This window comes from Nuphar pumila, chromosome 7 (assembly GCF_984573655.1).
Source record: "Nuphar pumila chromosome 7, dmNupPumi1.hap1.1, whole genome shotgun sequence".
Lineage (NCBI taxonomy): Eukaryota > Viridiplantae > Streptophyta > Magnoliopsida > Nymphaeales > Nymphaeaceae > Nuphar > Nuphar pumila.
Genome location: NC_143255.1, coordinates 11,399,017 through 11,420,287, shown reverse-complemented (window position 1 = coordinate 11,420,287; position 21,271 = coordinate 11,399,017). Strand labels below are relative to the sequence as shown.

The 21,271-nt window shown below is 37.7% G+C and overlaps 1 protein-coding gene across 2 annotated transcripts in view; it reads right to left on the bottom strand.

Moving 5' to 3' along the window:
• The window catches only part of PEX6 (peroxin 6), a 50,027-nt gene extending 29,359 nt beyond the window's left edge, over positions 1 to 20,668 (bottom strand). For both annotated transcript variants that reach the window (XM_090013697.1, XM_090013698.1), the window contains exon 1: positions 20,307 to 20,668. In XM_090013697.1, coding sequence (XP_089869823.1) covers positions 20,307 to 20,600 — 294 coding nt within the window. In that variant the 5' untranslated portion in view covers positions 20,601 to 20,668. The remainder of the gene's footprint in view (positions 1 to 20,306) is intronic.
• Positions 20,669 to 21,271: the final 603 nt, after the last annotated feature.

Sequence of the window (21,271 nt, the reverse complement as noted above, 5' to 3'; positions counted from 1 at the left end):
GCCGAGAGCCACACTTTGCTCGGCCTTAGCTTCATGACTTGTGAGATTGTCCTGTCAAGTGACTGTGAAATCCACTTCACAATAATGCTCCTCATCTCAGCAATCTGTCTTTCATGGTGTAGTCTCTAATATCTTGTGGCATCTCATTGTACTTTCTATCTTTCTTTTCTTTTTTTTTTTAGTCTAATATATGTGTTTCATTTCCATGTTTCTTACATTCATGAACATAGATCCTTGCAAAGTAGCACATGTACTTCATCTCACGACATCCCTGCGCATATCTGCATTTCCCCACCTCATTACACTGTGGTTATATTTTGTTGCATCTCTATACTTTATACACCTCACCAACAGCACGCTTACCACTTTCCCATTAGCTTCTGCCGCCATATATATATTTCTTCACACTTGTCATAGCCACCAATATACACCACAATTACACAGCACACTTGTTGTCAATGTTCCCCCTGCAAACATCCCTATTTATAGCACACACTACTCAATAGCTGCATCTCTTCTTCACTGCCTTTGTAGTTTCCAACCTCCAACACCATTCTCCATTCACCTGTAGCTCCCAATTGCCACCATTTCCCATACCTTCACTTAATCACCCAGCACCCACCTTCTTAAACCCTTTCATTCCCCGCGAATCTCCATCTGTCACAACAATACCCTGTTGTACTTCCTTCTACTTACCAGCCACAGTTTCACCATCTAAACCATCCAACATCTTCCCTCCCATTGATCATTTCCTGCGCCACACATTTTATTTGTAAGATATTTTGATAGTTTTCTTAGTCAATAGCATTTAATCACAACCCGATGCAGTCACATCGTCGTTACATCAGCCTCGCATCTTAATCACTAACACCTGTCCAAATTAATTATCTTCTTTCTTGTTGCTGAATATCACGAAGTGATCATAGTTTGTGAATCTGCCATTTAGTGTCATACAGTTACCCATGTTTGCATTAGTTCGAATATAATAAACTCCCCCACTGTTTCAAGTTCTATTTTACCATGTTGTTTTGTTCCAAACAGAATGTCATTTATATCCAGTTACTATTCATTTTTTGCAATGTGGTATGTAGTATGTTTCTTCGTGTTGAATGTCATTTGCATTCCATCCTTCCAAATTTTAGATCATAAATATCTTTTCACTTAGTATTAGCACAAAGTAGATGCATGAGCACCCCATCATTTGCATCCTAAAATCCAATGTGATACTTCTTGTTATATTTAATCTTTTCATCTTGTGCTAACTTGAAATTTTGCAGGAATTAGGTAGAAATTACTTTTTCCTTCTTAGTTTAGGAATTTGAATTTCAATCCAAGTCAAAACTTATAATAGCTAGATACCAATGAGAATATGTCATTTCCAGCACTAGATTAGAATGTATGAGCAAGCATTTTTATGAATTACCTGTTTCATATTATTTCTTTTTATTTTCAAAAATCCACGAATGGGAACACAAATGGCACGTTCACCGTTCTAATAAAAGGTGATTAAATCCTAAGTTGATGATTTGCATCAATGGCCATAGTCAAGATGTGAACAAGACTTAGGATTTTCATCTTTTATGGAATAACACTGGATCAACACTGGATCCCTTTTCAAAAATCATCATATTTTTTTTCAAATATTTTCTTCCTTTATCAGAGTTTAATTTAAAATTAGCTCAAAATATATATATATATATATATATCAATGGCCATAGTCAGGATATATTGAGAGTTAATTTTATTTTAAACTCTATAAAGGCACTAAAATGTGTTTTATTCTTCATCCGAATTTAAATATGATTATTATATAATACATTTTATGACCATAGTCAGAAATGTATTATATCTTCAATCTTATTTCAAATTCATTTAAAAAGAATGAAATATGCTTTTTAAAACCAAATTTCAAATTCTTTTAAATTCATTCATCATTTAGGATAGAATTATATCATATTTTCAAAATTCTTTTTCAAAATCCAAGTGATTTTGAGATAATTCTTCAAATAGCTTCTCCACTTCTCAGATCAATCTTCAATTCTTATTTATAAATTTAAATTCTCCTTTCTATTCTCAAATCTCATTTTATTTCAAAATTCAAACTTCAATTTCAAAGTCCAATTCGACTTTGAAATTTCAAATTCATTTCTAGATTCGGAATTCAATTCCCAATTCAAATCAAATTTCAAAGTTTATTTCAAACTTTGAATTTCCAAATTCGTTCCTTAGAGTTTAAATTCAAATTCAACTCAATATTCCAGATCAAATTTCAAAGTTCAATTCAACTTTGAAATCCCAGATTCATCATCTGATTCCAAAAATCTAAATTTTAAATTAAGTTTATTCTCTCTTCAAATTCTCAAATTCTTTCTGTAATTTTCTGAGTTTAGATCTTCAAAAATTCAATTCATTTTGGAAATCAAGAATCAAAGCTTTTTAGGTTGGCTGTAAAAATCAATTTCCTCTGAAATTCAAAAATTAAAAATCAAAATTCGATCTGGATTCTCAAATCCAAACCCATCATCAAGATTTATCTGGATTTCTTGAATCCAATTCCAATTTTCAAAGTTTCACCTTAAATTTTGGGTTTTTCAGATCCAATTCCATCTTGGATTCTAGATCCAATTCCATCTCAGATTCCGGATTTCGGATTCAATTTCATCATGGATTCCAGATTTCACACCCAATTCTAAATTCCAAATCCCATCTAAATTTCTTAAATATCATTCACCTTTCATTCTGATTTCAAATTTTAAATCTAGAATTTCACTCTATTTTTAAATTCCATCTTGACTCTCAATTCTAGATCCATTTTTGAAGTCCATATTAAACTTTCAATTCTTATTTTCTAAACTCCCTTCTTCAAATTCAAGTTCGTCTCAATCTTTGACTATTTCAAAATTCAAGATCTATTCTAAATCTTAAGTTAGAAAATCTAACTTCTCCAAGTCCGTCTTCAACTTTCAAAAACCATTTCTTCATCATATTCTTCATAATTTCAAAATCACTTGGATAAAATTTCCAAATTCTTCTCAAAAGAGCATACATCTTTTGCATTTACACAAGCATGATTCTTTGTGCATTCTAGACTTAAAATAAATTCTTAAATAATATTTAGGCAAAGCAAAAAGGCATAAATTCGATCCTTGGTTCGATTACCCGTGGTAAAGGCGCCAGGAACAGTCAAACCTCGTACCGACGAGCGAATTTCGTCTTCCCTTTTTCCCGCAAATATTTCAAAACGACGGCGAGTAAATTTTCAAAATCTTTTTAAAATTAAGGTCAAGTGAGACCTTCGCAAAAGAGTTCATCTCTCTCTCTTCTTTCTTTTGTCTTCTCTCTTCTTTCTTTTCTCTTCTCTCTTCTTTTCTGTGTTTTATTTTCCCCCTTCAAAAGGGGAAATAGAGGTTAGAAAGCAAAAGAGAGGGAACAGAAGGAATACAAGAAGAAAAATATTGTGATGAACACAGGCCTCTCCCTCGTCCTTTCTTCTTTCTTTTCGAAAGTTAGGTAGCCCTGCCGCCTACGATCTTTCCGGCGAGACAGCATGGGCAAGGCCCTACCGTCTGCATGCTCAGGCGGGCCGACAGGGGCTAAGCCCTGCCGCCCCTTCTCCTTTCTGGCAAGCAGGGGCCTCGGCCCCTGCCACTGTTTCTTCTTTCTCCGTCAGGCAGGGGTCTCGGCCTCTGCCTTTGTTTTCCTTTCCCGTCCGACAAGGGGCGATCCTCATGCCTCATTTTGTCTGTCTTTTCAAGCAGGCAGGGGGGGCTACCTCTTTTGTTTCCTGCAGACAGGTGGCTCTGCCCCCTGCCTCCGTGTCCTTACGTCTGGCAGTAATGCGGCGGGGCCCCCTTCCTCCGTGCGGGCCTGGCAGGCCGGCAGGGTGTAATATCGTGTATTTTCACACTTAGTTAAATATGAGATTTTCGAAAATTTGGCTAAGTTTGGGAGAAAAATCATTTGAGGCTCGATTTTTAGAATGAAGTCTGAGTCTGGGCTTGACCCAAGTCTCATCGACAAGGTCGAGGCGATCCAATCGAAGCGTGAGAAAGAGTTTTAATTTTGACCTTTAAATTCAAGCAAAATTCGAGGGAAATTCGGGTTATTTTCAAGCAAAATTCAGAAATTAGTATTTGTGTAATATATCGTTGGATGCGTCTCAGAATTTTGAGCGCGATAATATTTTACTTTTCTAAATTCGAGTCCCGGTTGGCCCGAAAATCACATTTTTCTGAAAAATGAACAGTTTGTCGAAATGGATCCGGAGTTGGATCGGATTGGATCCAAGGCCTAAGATCCGAATTTTTATGGATTTGGGTTCTATTTAGGTCCTACTTAAATCTGGATTGGATCCAAGTCTTGATCCATTTTTGTTTTTGGTATGGGTTTGGATCTTGGATCCAAATCCAAATCCAAGCCCAACGTTTTTTCAACTTTAAATTTAGTGTAAAGCCTTAATTTGAGTTTTATTATAGTTAAGAATCTTTTAGAGTTAATTTGGTTATTTTGGGGAGTTTTTAGATATTTTTAATTAATTAATATTTAATAATTAATTAAATAAATAAATAATATTAATTCCGAATTTTGGTTTAGGGCTGAGTGTGACTCCTTAAGAGCGCCCCCATACTTACTTAAAGAGAGTTTTAAAAGCTTTAAAGAGTTAGAAAAACTACCAAATGTGAAAAAGTCAACATTTGGTAGTATTTCCAAAATTTTAGGAAACTAGAGGGAGGAGGGAGAGTTTCCATCTTTTTGGGAACTCACTTAGAGAGGGCTGGAGAAGAAGGGGCAACCTTCCCTAGGGGGGCTATAAAAAGACTTCAAAAAGAGAGAGAAAAGAGAAAGAGAAGGAAAAAAAAGAAGGGAGAGAGAGAAAGTAAGGAAAAGAGAGGTAAAAGGAGGAAGAAGAGGAGGATATTTGATCTTTTTCAGCCATCCAACCCTTGATCCACCGTTATTTTCCTTCAATTCATGCAAAGGTACGGGTTTTCTCTCTTGTTTTGGATGAGAGAAAGAACATGGATTGGATTTCCATGTGATGTTTTTGAGAAAATCCATGAAAAAAAAGTAAATCTAGATATTTACTCTAAAATACATGGATGAGGTTTTGTAGATCCTCTTTCATGGAGGTAATTTCAACTTTATACACGTAGCAACAAAAAATTTCTGTACATGTGTATTTTTATGCCAAAAACGCATGGGTTTGACGGTACAAATAATTTGTTAAGGGTTGATATTATGGTATGATCGATCTCCATGGATGATCCATGTTTTTTGATTGTTGGATGCACCAAAAATCCATGTTATAATATTTTATCTTCATGCGTGTTCATGAAAAAAGAAAACTGTGTTGGTGGCCTATTGGTTCATGGTATTATAGAAAAAAAAAAGGTTTCTATGTTTTCACAAAAAATAATAATATAAGTATATTTTTTTTAGACCCTTGGTGGGATGGCGGTCAGGCCAGCCGACTCTGGCCTGACGTGCCAGGTCCTGCCAGGTGTGGCTGGGTCTGGTCAGGCTGAACCAGACCCAGCAGGGTGCTGGCTGGGCACCTGGCAGCCCAGCCGAGTGGCTCGGCTGGGCATGCCAGGCCGTGCCGGGCCCAGACCAGCCTGCGGCTGGACTTGGCAGACCTGGTAGTCCCCTGCCAGGTCTGTCCAGATCGGACCCAGCTGGGCCTGAACCGAACCCCAGCCGACTGGGTCGGATGGGTGTAGTTGGTTCTTCTCAGAAAAAAAAAATATATACGCGAAATGTTGAACATAGGAAAGCAAGCATGAAAATATTTAAGGGATGATGGGTAGCTTTCGAAACAAAGCCCAGTATGTTACCTCATCAACAACCAACAATGATCATGTAAGTGTTGAAAGTTTAAACATTCTGGGGCACATGATAGCGGGAGACTGAAATCTTCCATGATTTTATAAGAGAGGAATTTGACTGGTTAATAGCTTCAATATATAAATTTCCTTAAGTGATACTAGTATGATATATGATAAGATATTGATTCTGGATGGAGGAGAGTTCTAGAATTGATAAATGACTATCCAAAAACTTACATTTAGTTCTCATCCATGCCAATGGCGAATAGTGTCTGGTGGTTCTCTGCACTTGCATTTGGTGTGATAGTCCAACTTTTTGGTACTCAATGCTTTTAAAAGGATAGAATCAGAATATATGATCCTACAACAACGTAAGAAGCAAGAAAGGCTTGATGTTTTGGAGAAAGTCTATCATATCTGATAGCCACAACTCTGGAACTAATGACTTAGAACTGCGGAGAAGAACTGGAATCTAAATCAATGTCAATGACAACATCTTGATCTGCTAGTCATTACAATCTTGTACATTCTAGTGCTTGGTGGTCATAAATCTGTATGAGATGTTTATAGCCTTCATAGGGTACAAAGGGCTTTTAGGAAAATAATATGCAGAAGAAGTTTGAACTGAAAACTTTTAGAGGGTTGTATGAATCTGTAACATGGATAACCTTTTTGAGACGTTGAATATCTTAGTAGAGCATTTTACCACCTAGGCTAGCTATTTGTCAAGATCTAAATTTTTGAGTAAAGCAAGGCATGTATTCCTGAAACAGAGAATAATCTGGAAGACAGAAGAAATAAGATATTTAGTCTGGCTTTACAGGCAGTGCAACAGAAAGCATTTCAAAGAATCCACATTTTGTATTGCCTTAACCCAGAATTTGTATGGTTAGAACTGGCCAGACCAAAAGCCCTGTCAGCTTTAAGCATATGCTGCTCTTTCTCTTATCTATACCCATCCGTTCTTGGGCATAATGACGCAAAACATGCTATAAGCCATTTACATCTTGTTGTAGGAGATTGCTGGTTTTGCCCACTCCAACAATTGGCTAAGAGACTATGCATGTTTTTGTATTATAGCTTATGTAAAAGAAAAATGTGTTGAATATATATAGTTAACCCGGTACATATCTGCTATTTGCAAAGGCAGGCATCAATAGTTTTCTCTAAAGAGATTGTTGAAAGAATACCAAAACTTGTTAGGTTTAGAAGATGCTTTTGACATTACTGATTTAAGTTCTCCTATGTATATATAGTAATATACTCATGTTTAATCACCCAATCGATTTTTTTAAAGCAGATTTGCTTAATGTTAGGCATCCTGTCATACCTGTTTATAAGGTGATAAAACACATATGGTCATGCAGAGCTTATTAGGTATACCCTAAGTAATTAGTGGAACAGAAATGTTTATGGGTGCTGCCATGACTTAGTTAGTTATATAATTGTTTTCTATTGTCATGGTATAAGTTGTTTCCAATGCTTTAACTGAATGTTTCATGTTAAGTTAAAGTTTTAATATAAGATTGGCTTCTTATGCATGAGTGTTCACGTAATTGAAAGCATGCATATGACATGAACCTGTGATGTTAAAGCATGCATTTGACAAGAGTAGATTCATAAAATGAAATCATGCATTTGACATGAATACCTGTATTGAGAAAAAGCGTGAGATGAATATGAAGATGGGAACTCATGCATATGCTTATGTGTAGTATTATTTCATGCACATTTTTAAATTTTTATACCTGAATGTGCATTGGGAAGCATTGAAAGACTGCATTGGCATGTTCCTTAAGATTTTGCATATGAATGCATAGATAATCAAGATGGATCATGGTAGGTTGTGGATGCCTCGAGCCAGTGTGCTCCTTGCTTTACTTGTTTATGGGTTGGAAAGATCATATTTGATATTATGGTTTTAACGGCACTGTTCTATTATTGCCACGGGTGGTAGATCGTGAAGAGTTGCGCATGCTGATTTGCGAACTTATGTTTGCATGTTGATTTGCAAGTTTATGAAATTGATTTTAATAACAGGATAAGAAAAAAAGAATAGTGTAATTAACGTTCCCTTGATGTCCCTTCTTTAGTATGGGAAACTTGGGCTTAGCGGTTTGGGGACCGTGAGGATAAAAAACTTTGTGTGTGTTTTGCCCATGAACTCGATATTGAAGTTCTTCTCCTGGTCACGATTTTAAGGAGAGTCCGTCACTTTGCCAGGGGGTGGTATGTAGACACAGTTGTTGTTTTGGTATACCAAGAAAAGTAATGCCAGTGGATGCTGATTTTCATGGTGTCTCCGACATTAGATGTTGTTTTCTAATGTTCCGATGGATGGTTTTGTTTCCTGATATCAGTCAAGGGCTAAGTTTGGAACCCAATAATAAAATACAATTTGTCTGATAAGCTATCCTGGGAACCTAACTTGACCTTAGGGATTTTACCCGTTTGGTGTATCCGCGGGCAATGGTAATTAAAAAGAGAAAACTTAAATTGTGTGCATTTAATAGGGCATGCATATGGAAAAGAAAACTTGACTAAAGATAATAATGTGCTCATACATATGCATTGAAATCATGCATATTTCTGTTATGCATTAGATCATGCATATTTACTTGTTCCCTTAATTGTGCAATATTGGTGAATGCATGATATTATTCTCTAAATGCTTAAATTGCGATCTTTGTTGTTATTAAATGTTCTCTCATGCTTAATAAAGGTTCCATATTGCATAAATGATTATTTGAATTATGAATGTGTTATATTTATGTCTTTATAAAATATTGCATGAATCTTATTTATGTTCTTTTTACTTATTTGATTCATTAGAGGGACCTGTACACAGAGTTCTTTGGATTTTGACACCCCACTTTTTGTGTTTTTCGCAATCTCAGATGTCTAGTAGGGTGACCTGCTTCTGAGACGAGTCACAAGGGGACCACACGACTACATGGCAGATTCTTTGGACTACGTGGCTCTTTGATTTTGCTTTCTTTACTTTTAATTAATTATGTCTCAGACTCTTTGCATTTGAATAAATGAAGTTTGGTTTGATCATGGTTTGGTATGAAAGATGAGTATAAGATCCCTTGTGGTGGTGGTTGTGTTCAACTGTAAATGCCCCAGGTCTCTGGGATTGTTTTCGCACTTGCCTTAAAAAAAAATCTGCATTCTCAAGGGGTATGAGTTGGAGTCGTTACACAGGGCCCAAGCCCCTGCCGCCTGGGCTTTCGTAGGCCGACAGGGGTCGAGCCCCTGTTGTTTGTTGCTTTTTCTAGCAGGATGGCAAGGGTCCTGCCCGTGTGTGTTCCTCCCTGCAGGTCGGTAGAGGCTGGGCCCCTGCCACTTCCTACCTATCCGTCGGGTCGGCAGGAGCCAAGTTGTTGCCGCCCTCGGCATTTTTAGCACGCTGGCAGGGGTAGGGCCCCTGCTCACGCTGGTTCTCGGCAAGCAGGGGCAAGGCCCCTGCTGCCCTTGGTTTGCCTGTGAGGGAGGGGCTCTCTTCGTATAACCGTTCGACAACGGCATGTTCCCTATCGCTGCCCCTTTCTCTTCTTTGTTCCTTTTTATGTTGATCAAACTAACATAATCATATTTTTGTAGATTTCGTGACGGAGGCCGCTCGTGCCCCGTGGTTCGAGCCCATGCTTATTTACGCTAGCAAACGTGCACAGAACCGCAACCCCTCAAGGTAGGGAAAAGTTGTGTAAAAAGGACTTTGAACGAACAAAAGCTAAAATAAGAAAAGATAATAAAAATTGGAAAGCAAAGGACAACTATATATGTATACGTATAACAATATATAAGTATGTCTTTTAACTCATGGATGTTGTTTCGTGATCCTTGTCCTCTTTACTTTTCTGTACTTTTCTTTTCTATTGTCGTCGTGCTTTACGTGCTCAGACGTTACTTTTCAGTACTTTCTTTCTTACATTTACGTTTGTTGCCTTGTTGCTCTTGGTGTACTATTGTTCGTTTCTGCATGCAGTTATCTTAGTTTTGAGCTATCACGCACGATGTGAGGCTTCGCCCTTTTGCGATTCTTTCAGGGTAAAACCTTGTAAGGCGCGCAACCGCGTGTACCAATGTTCGCTCTTTTCGATAAAATGCAAAATTGGGTACCGATGCTCTTGGTGTACTATTGTTTGTTTCTGCATACAGTTATCTTAGTTTTGAGCTATCACGCACGATGTGAGGTTTTGCCCTTTTGTGATTCTTTCAGGGTAAGACCTTGCAAGGCGTGCAACCACGTGTACCAATGTTCGCTCTTTTAGATAAGATGCAAAATTGGGTATCGATGCTCTGATCTCGAGAAAGAGTGTCCTACGAGGATTTTAGACTTCTCGAGATTGCAGACATGATTGGACTTGTTCTATGTTGGGTGTCTTTGAGTAACCCTTGTCTACCATCGTAGCCGCGTCCTTGGGCAGTGACGTTGGGTTGCACCACGATGAGTAGCACAAAAGGTCGATGAACATCATGGCGTGCAATGAATACAATTGTTGGAATTTACAAAATGGTGACTTCAGGGCTTCAAAGGCAAGATGTTCGAGTGGGTCTAATGGACCAGAGCATGTAGAACGGGACGGCGATTAAAGAACCTCTGTTGTGCCCGTTCGACACGGTTCATCAAGAGAGAGGATAAATGGTACAAAAACTCTGATGGATAGGTCATTAATGGCTATTTCGGGCAAAAGACTCGGCTTCTCCAGTCATCGAAGTTAAGGGAAATGGGCTACAAAAGGTACCTTCAGGCAGAAGTTTGATGCATCCTTTGAACGAGTGGCCTTTGAGGAATTCTCTCTTGGTCAATAATCGTCCCCTTAAGAGTGGATTCAGTCAGTCATCTAGGGTATCATAAAACACATAGCATAATAGACCCCGGATTGATCTTGATTGTTTCTACGTTTTGTGCCTTGTGCGTACCCACATGACTAGTTAATAATCAGAACAAAATATAATTTGCTCACACTACAGTTAGATGTACACTTTAGTGATGCTACTATAGTTAATCGTTCTGGAGCTTAGTTATTTGTTTTACTTTACTTGCTGCTTATGATAGTTGATGGCATGCATGGTTAGCTCTGTTACTTTTATAACTGCTTATTTTGTTTACTTCTAGCTTTCTGTTCTTCATTGCCTTTTTACGCTCTTACCAGTTTTTCGCGAGTGTAACGACCCCAACTCACACCCCTTGAAAAGTGCGAAATTTTTTTTAAACCGTTGCGGAAAACTTTTCAAAGACCCGGGTCCTTACAGTTCTAATTTCAGCTGGATAACCACACACCACAAACGAACTTACATTTATCATCCATAACCAAACAAACCAAACTCTTTATTAATGAATTCATAGTAGTCTCATACTCAAGTCAAAAGTAAAGTAACAACTGCAGGAAATAAAAAAACTAAAAGAAACAAAAGTAGAGTCACTTTGTCCGTAGGTGAAGCGGTTTGAAGCAAGTGTGACCCATCGTATACCCTCAGAAATCAGTCAACTTCACTGATCATCAGCGGCTGCGAAAAAACATAGAAGTAGAGTGTCAGAACCAAAATCCTGAGCACAGGTACTTTTAATGAAACAAGTGAACTAAAGAATACAGATAAGACTTTATGCAAAAATTGAGAAAAATATAATGATGACAAGTACATAATTCAATTTAAGCATTCATACAACAGGGAACAATTTTTAAGCATGGAGAATCATTTGAGCAATAGCAGAGATCACAATTTAAATAAACGAGACATTAGAGATTAAACATCATGCATCCACCAACACGTAACAATTAAGGGAACAGGTAAAATATGAATGTTCTAATGCATAGCAGGAATATGCATAATTTATGTGCAATGCATGAACATTTTATTATCTTTCCTTAAGGTTTTACATTTTCGTATGCATGCTCTATTAAATGCATACAATTTAAGTTCCTCTTTTTAATTAATTATCGTTGCCCGCGGATACACCAAACTGGTAAAATCCCCGAGGTTAAGTTAGGTTTTCAGGGTAGCTTAACACACAATTTGTATTTTATTATTGGGTTCCAAACTTGGCCATCGACCGATATCAAGAAACAGCACCATTCATCGAAACATTGAAAAACAACATCCAATGTCGATGACACTATGGAAAACAGCATCCATTGGCGCCACTTTCTTGGTATACCAAAACAACAACAGTTGTGTCAAACACACTACCCCCAGGCAAAGTGGCGGACTCTCCCTAAAACCGTGGTCAGGAGAAGAACATCAATATCGAGTTCAGGAGCAACAACAGCACACACGAAGTTTTGTATTCTCACAGTTTCCCCCAAACCGCAACCTCCAAGATTCACACACTAAAGAAGGGACATCAAGGAAACATAATTTACATTGTTCTTTACTTTTTTATCTTGTTATTAATTCATCTCTTTTACATTTGCAAATCATCATGCAAAATTAATAACATAAGTTTGCAATTCAACATGCAACCATAAGCTCGTAAATCAACATGTGCAGCTCTTCACGGTCTACTACCCATGGCAACAATAGAACAGCGCAATTAAAACCATAATATAAATGTGATTTTTTTGTGATGCATTTAAACAATTAAAGAAAGAGCAACCAAAGCTCAAGGCTCTCAAAGCCTGTGATGATTCATTTAAATCATCGATGCATCATACGTAAAAAACATAACTTGCAATATATGCAATGAGGTCAACATGCTTTTAAATGCATATTTATATATGTCAATTTAACCATGTGCATGATAAGTCACATTCAGATGGATGTGTTCACCATTCATGTGCAAGTGCCTTTACGAAATCATTCCATATACATGCATTCACTCATGAATCATCTCAATTGGGACAAGTGAACAACTCATGCATTTATGTACATGTGAAACACACATCAATGCATGTATGCACATGCATTTGAAACGAACTTCATATAGTATGATGCTTAAGCACGTCACATCAAGTCAAAACATATAAATAATTACAAATCTTGACATGTCTCAAGAACCAAAATACATGCATGTGTCCATACATTCATATGCGTAGAGAGAAAAATTAAATCTTTAACACATATAAACCAGGGGATAACATGAACACTTTTCATATGAGAATTTGTATATAGCCATATGCAATTTGCTGAGTCAATGAACTTGAAAACAAATTTGGCAAACCTAATCACCACCTAAGCATTGATCATGTCATTCAAACTATATCCAACATGAACCCAATTTAAGAACAGAAATCGCAAATTAAGGTATATATATACAAGCATAAATCTTAATCATAACAAACAGAAATAAATTTCGATCATAACCCAATATGAGTTTGTTTTTGTATAAAAACCCCATACACAAAAAAAAAATTATGTGTAAAGAACTGAAAACACCCATATAAAAGAAGATCTATGGATCCTCATCCATGTAATCTAGAGTGAACACATAGAATCAATCTTTAATCATGGATTTGCACTAAATATTGCATGGAAATCGAATCGGTATTCGATTTCTCACATGATTCAAAAAGAAAGAACCCATACCTTGCAAAAGATTGAAGAAATATGAAAAACAATGGTAGAGAAGGCTTGGATGACTAGAGAAGAAGATCTTCTTCTCCCTTCCCTTCTTTTTCTTTCTTTCCCTTTCTTTCTTTCCTTCCTTCCTTTTTTTTTTTTTAACTACAGGCTTTACACTTACGCAGTCCAAAATCTATTTAAGCTAGTTGCATATAAAAATCCCAAATGGAATCCCACTGAGAGAGTCGACATTATCCTGTAATACACACAGACATGGGCTTTCTGTTTACGCAGGCACAAAAGAGTCCATTTAAGACAGCTATTCTACCTTGGCACGTAACATAATTAGAAAAGGAATGAACTCCTCAACCATCAATATATCTATTCAAGTTATTGAACATGGTATCGAGACAGAAGAAGAAGCAGACAAAACCCAACTCGATGTACAGAAATATCACGAAGACAATATGTTGTACTTCCCTCATGCATTAGCCTGGATTCAAAAACCCCACGTTGCATCAAAACCTAGAACCGAGATGTTGCATACTACATAACACTATGTGTACACGATAGGGTCAATCGAACCACAACCACTGATGCATGATTAACACCATACATCCCACAAGAGAGAATCGGATATTCTCCAAAATGGAATTGTTTCTGAATGACACCTCAAAGCGATCCTTGAAGCCACATATCTGCAACACATAGTAACCCCACCGTCGGAAATCTGAAATCCCCAAATCGGAGATTTGGGATTTCTGGCACCTTAACCCAAAAACTAATTCCCTTCTCAACAGAAATCCAAAACTGATAAGAAGCTTGATTTGGGGAAATCCCCAAATCGATTGACTTGGGGTTCATAACAGCAACCCACTGCACAGTATCACCCTACTGTCAGAAATTCTGAAAACCCCAAATCGGGCTTTCGGATTTCGGCACCCAAAAATAATAAAAAAAAATACAACCAACCCTACTATCGGCAACTCACAATTTGGGGCTTCCCCAGCACTTCAAACCCCAAACCCTCCTTTTACTATGGATTTTCGGCAAACCCCCAGCCCATGCTAGACCCATAGAATACCCAAAAGAAAAAGGAAATAGAATCCTACCTTAATCGGCGAGATGAGTAGTCGGCCACGGGTGGGTGTTCGTCCTACTGTCGCGCACGAAAACGAGAGGGAAGGAGAGAATGAGAGAGAGATGAGAGAAGGTGTCTGCCGCAGGTGGGAGGTCGTCGGCACCGAAGGTCTTGCTGTTACGCGTGAAACCGAGGGGGAGACGAGAGGATATTCTCTGGGTCGCCGACAGAGACAGGAGAGTGGGAGAAAGAAGAGAGCGGAGGTGAGGAGGAAGAGGGGCGAGACCCCTATTTAAAGAGGTTGATCCCGAAAAGGCAGGAGCACACTGCCCTCTCGGCGGCGCGCTCCAGCCCCTTCCCCCTTTGTGATATCCCTTTGCAGGGGTTAGGGTTTACCCTAACCCCTTTCATTTTATCGGGCCTTCGTATGTGTGATCATTGCAAAAAAAAATCTCTTGATTCTCTCTTTTCCTTCTCTTTCCCTTTCTAACCTCTATTCCCTTTTTGAAGGGAAAATAAAAGATAAAAAAAGAAGAGAGAGAAGAAAAGAAAGAAGAGGGGAACTCTTTTGCAAAGGTCTCACTTGACCTTAATTTTGAAAAGATTTTGAAAATTACTCACCTCCGTTTTTGAAAATTTAAGGGAAAAAATGGAGAGACAGGATTCGCTCGTCGGTACGAGGTTCGACCGTTCCTAGCGCCTTTACCAGGGGTAATCGAGCCAAGAATCGAACTTATACCTTTTGCTTTGCCTAAATATTGTCTAAGAATTTATTTCAAGTCTAAAAATGCACAAAGAATCATGCTTGTGCAATGTAAATGCAGGGATGTATGATTTTGAGAAAGTAGTTTAGAAATTTTAGGATTTATCGAAGTGATTCTGAAATAAAATTGATAATGTAGTGAAGAAATTATTCAAATGGTTGAAATTGATCTGAAAAAGTTAGATTTTGAATCTAACTCAGAATTTGAAATAGATCTGGAAGAAGAGACTTGAAATTCCAAGCCTTGGAATAATCAGAGTTTAAAACATGGATTTTGATTTAAAGAAATAAGAAGAAAAAGAGATTTTTGGAACTTGAGATAGAATTTTGAGAAAAATGAAGTTTTAAAGTCAAAATGGACTTTGAATTTGAATTGATCGATTCTGAAAAAGGAATTCTTAATTTCAGAACCTGAAAGAAGAATTGAATTTGGATTTAGACTCAAAAAATGGATTTGAAAATGGTTTTGAGAATAGGAATTGGGAATAGAACTGGATTTGAAATCTGGAATCCTAGATGGAATTTTGATCCGGAATCTGGAATCCTAGATGGAATTGGATCCGAAGTCTGGAATCCAAGATGGAATTGAATCTGAAATCTAGAATCCTAAATGGAATTGGATTTGAAAAATCAAGAATCCTATATGGGATCAGATTTGAAAATCTGAATCAAAGGTAGAATTGGATCCGAAGTCTGGAATCCAAGATGGAATTGGATCCAAAATCTAGAATCCAAGATGGAATTGGATCTGAAATCTGGAATCCACGATGGAATTGGATTTTGCAACCTGGAATCCAAGATGAGATTGGATTTGAAAATCCGAATCCAATATAAAATTGGAAGATGGATCTGGATATTGAGAAATCTTGATTGAATTAGAAAAAAATGGACTTGAATTTAGCACTAATCTTAATCTCAAAGTGATTTGAATATTAAAAACTCAGAAGATTTCAAAAGAACTTGGGGATTTGAGAACTTGAAGTGAAGAATAGGAAATAAACTTGGTTTAAAACTTGAATTTTTGAAATCAGGTGATGAATCTGGGATTTCAAAGTTGAATTGAACTTTGAAATTCAATCTAAAATATTGAATTGAATTTGAATCCTGAAAATGAATTTGGAGTTTCAAAGTTGAATTGAACTTTGAAATTTGATTTGAATTGGAAATTGAATTTTGAATATAAAAATGAATTTGAAATTTCAAAGTCAAATTGGACTTTGAAATTGAAGTTTGAATTTTTGAAATAAGATAGAATTGAGAATAGAAAGATGAAATTTGAATCTACAGGTAAGAATTGATTTAAGAAATGAAGAAGGTATTTGAAAATATATCTCAAAAATCACTTGAATTTTGAAAAAGAATTTTAAAAATATGATGTAATTCTATCTTAAATGATGAATGAATTTAAAAGAATTTGAAATTGGATGAATTGAAATAAGATTGAAGATATAATACATTTTTTACTATGGTCATAAAATGTATTATATAATAATTATATTTAAATTCAAGTGAAGAATAAAACACATTTTGGCGCCTTTATAGAGTTTAAAATGAAATTAACTCTCAATATATCCTGACTATGGTCATTGATATATATTTTGAGTTAATTTTAAGTTAAACTCTGATAAAGAAAGAAAATATTTAGAAAAATATAATGATTTTGAAAAGAGATCCAGCGTAGATCCAATGTTATTCCATAAAAGATGAAAATCCTAAGTTTTGTTCACATTTTGACTATGGTCATAAATGCAAATCGTCAACTTAGGATTTAATCACCTTTTATTAGAACGATGCGCATGTCATTCGTAGTTTCATTCGTGAATTTTTTAAATAAAAGAGAAAAATGATATGAAACAAGCCTTATTTACATGCTCATACATTCTAATCTAATACTGAAAATGTAAAATTCTCATTAATATCTAACTATTACAAACTTGAATTGAATCTGAAAATATGAAAAGTCTCTAATTTGAGAAAGGAAATCTAAATTCTTCATGTATTCCTGCAAAACAAAGTTAGCACTTAACAAGAATGTAAAATCAAACCATGCTGAGATCAATATATATATGACCACATTTATATCAATAAAAAGATGCTTGTACTATATACAATACATAGTGAATATATGGTGTATTGTGAAAAGTGTAGATGATATGTCACAAATGATGAGGGGGGAACGATATGCTGGGGTTGGAAAGTGATGTGGAAATGGGTAGTGAATAGTGCAATTAACATAGGTATACACTGTGAGGAAGTGTTGTGAAACCGATATGAATGACATAACTGGTGCAGCAACTGGTGAGCATTTCAGTGAAGAGTGGCTGGAAGGGTACATAGAAGCAGCTGAAAATGCAAATATGGGTAGCTGCATGTGGAGTATGGCAGCAGGTGGACATGCCCAGGGAATGGGCTGGAGACAGGTAAGTATAGATAGCTGCAATGTGGGGTATGGCAGTGAACAGGAGAAATACAGCAGGGTGGAGTTGAAGTGTTAACATGCTGGAAGTGATGACAGGTAATAGACAATGGTGATATGGTGCAGTAGGTGGGTTGCAGTGAGAGTAGCAATGTGCTGCTATAGGGTGGATATGAGGATTGGCGCACAGTGATAATGGCAGCATCTGGTGCTGTGTAGGGGTGGATTTGTTGTGCCCATGAAAGTGCGGAAAATATACACAGTACAAAGTGGAGAAAATGGGAATGTGATGATGTCAAGGAGATGAAGTAATGGGGTGACAGATATGTGTGATAGGTGATGGCAGAAAGGTGCTGAAAGTGGTGATGAACAGTGCCACTTGCAGGAAAATGTAGGGGAATGGGGTATATGTGTGAAGTGGGGATAGTGTACAAGGAGGCTGTGGAGGTCACAGCAGATGGACTGAGTAGTTTGGAGGGTGCTGGGTGGTGTATGAGTGCACAGCAGGTGCAACAATAGCCGTGGTGTTTGCAAATGTAGTGGCAGTAATGGTATTACAGGCAGGATATATATTGTGCAACAGATACAGTGTATGGTGGTTGTACATGCTTCTGGTCAAAGAAAACTTCATAACATTGGCTCTTGGTTGTTACTTACCTCAGCAGGGAAGGCTGCATATATTGAAGAATATAAAAGGATTTTTCCCATCATCAACTGATTTAACTTGGGGAGACTATGTCCTTCTTTGGTAGATATGAGAGAAGAATCTTGTTCCAGGCATCAGGCATTCTAGGAAGGCACCAATGACTGCAATCTTCGACAGATGGTGTATCGCTCCAGTTGCCAATATGTGCATCACTTCGGAAGGCAGACATGGAAGTTATGTTTAGGACCACTATTGGAAAGCTCATTTCTGACACCCCCTCAGATACAATTCCTGAGAGTGGGCTCTGAGAAAATTCTCCTGGCTCAATCATAGGATGTTGAATGACACAACAACTTCTCTGTTGTAGAAAATCACTCCAATGAGAAGGTCCAAAAGTCTGAAAGAAGACATATGTCCTATTTGTGTTGAGGATTGATTCAACCCAAGAAGCCTATGTGTTCAATGCCATCCTATATACGTTGGTGATTTGTATTCCCAGCTTCACTGAATTCCCCACACGTTTGACATGTTTGACATGTTTTTCTTGGTTTATTGCTTATTGTTGATTGATTTTATGTTGCATACATGTATGTTACTAATTTTAGTAGTTTATTTGCATTTTTTATATATTTTTTATTTTTTAAATTAAGGTACCGAATAGTCCGCCTAGTCCCACCTAGTCTCCGACTAGGCTTGTTAGGGGTCCACCTACTAGGCACCGCCTAGTGCTTTTGACTACATAGACCATAATTGCTCCTTTCTTAAAGTCTACACATTGAAGAGTTATTGAGTAGTGGATATTTGGAGCGATGGAAAAGGATAAACCCATTAGATTTGATACTGGTGAATCTTGATGACACAAGCTATACCTATTGAGATGGATTTATGATGACAGAGCGACTGAAGGAAGATGATGAACAATGGTAAAGATGTATGAGTCTTTCGTGAGCAAGTACAAGAGAATTGGGTGAGACAATATCAACTGATGCAAGATATGAGGTCCTTGAGACAAGAAAAATAAACAATTCAAAGCTTCTACACTAAGATGCAGCAAATATGGGACTCTCTTGCATTGATTGAGTCCAGCAAAAATTGTGCACGGTGTAGGATTGTAGGGCATGCATGGGCATAGACAAGGCTAGAGAGAGAGAGAGAGATTTAACTTCTTATGAACTCACGCCCTGAATATGATAATGTCAGGAACATAATGATCCATAGAGCATCACATAACTAGTTTATATTGGTAAACCACTAACAAAAGAACGACATCACCATGTTACTAAATTAACTTTGTTACGACAAGGGGCAGAGAAAGGTTTATATTGGTTTGGGCATGTTGCACGAAGACCTCTCAGGTTTCCTACGAGAAAGGTTGACAAAGCACAAGTAGAAGGAACTAAGAAAAGAGGAACAACATTGAAGACTTGAAAGGAGGCAGTTAGAGGTGACATGAAGGATTGTAAAGTGACCGAAGTTGTAGCTCTAGATAGACAGGAATGGAGAAATAAGACTCGCAAAGCCGACCCCATGTAGTTGGGTTTAAGAATTGATGATGAAGACTACGACAAGGGGCAGAGAAAAATACAATATTTATTTTATGGTCAGTGCCTTATCAGATTTCCATCTGCTTACATCGAGCATAAACAGGCTATAAGCTAAGCTCTACTCTCAACCAAGACTATATCTAGATAAGAATTTCTAGATGGAATATGAAGTCAACATGGCAGTAGCTATCACCGAAAAGGATAAATTAAAACAATTAAGTACACGCATCAAAATGGCTGGAGACAACTCATATTGGATTCAACCTTGTGAAAATAGTTTTCACACAATACGTTAGCACCTAAAGAGTGCGTACTGTTATACCAACTTATCCTAAACAATCAGAGAGTAGTCATGCAATTTCACTAGCAACTAACTAGTTCAGCAGCAACATCGAATTCAAACGATTATATTGATCCCTAAAATTAGTATGCCGTAGAATCAAATCCCTAATGCCCATCATTTCAGATAAGGGAAAAGTGAAATCCTAGAGAGGCAGAAAAAAAAAAGACCAAGAGAATTACCAGGGATCCGGAAGTGAGGCGAAATCGTTTCAGAATCGAAACAGAAACTCCGACGGAGTCGGACTCGTCGAAACCATCGGGGATTTCATCAATCCGATCGCTCGGGAAGCGGAGGATCCCCGCCTTGAGGCGGCAAGGCGACGCCGGGAGGCTCTCATCGGGCTCCGCCAGTCGAGTTTCGGACGAGCTCCGGCCGTCGCCCCGCTCTCCGTCTTTCCCTAACGTGAGCACGGAGTGGAGAAGCTGGCTAGTGGAAGTGAGGAGAAGAGGTTTCCTCCTCCTCTCTACCGCCATGGTCGACTCTCCTCTTCCTCTTCTTCTTCTGTCATCCAAATGCACAAAACCAAATGCCGTGAGATTGTGAGAGTGCTCATGGTGTCAGCGGATCGGAACTTCACCGGACCCATGTGGGTCTAGTCCGACTAAGTTGTGTTGGTACTGGATCCAGACCAAGGTCCGATGGGAGATACCATGAGGAAAACGATACTGGGGTCTGATTAAGATTAGATAAACCAGATCAGGCCCATACCCGGTAAAATGATATCTTTTTTATATTTTTTTGAATAAAAAACTTGCAGATCTTAATCAGAACTTGGGTCAGATCCAGGTCTATTTTGATATTTCATAAACAATTGTCTCAGTCCATATATTAATGGGACCCTATTGGTCTGACCTGAATTCTTTATCGGACCTCCTTCTTTCATACCAAATCAGATTCACTCTGGCTCAATATGGGTCAGGTTCGGGTCATACCCAACCCATTGACAACCCTAAAACTATATACGGTGTCAACAGATCGAACCTTCGCCGAAATCATGTTGTCCAGACCCAGATCTGACAGCTCAAGGTCCGGGTCGGGCAGGACCAGACAAAGATAAAACCATAATTAGGTCTTAGAAGGACAACATAAACTAGACCAAACCAAATTCAGTATAGTAGTTTTTAATTCATTTTACATTTAAAAC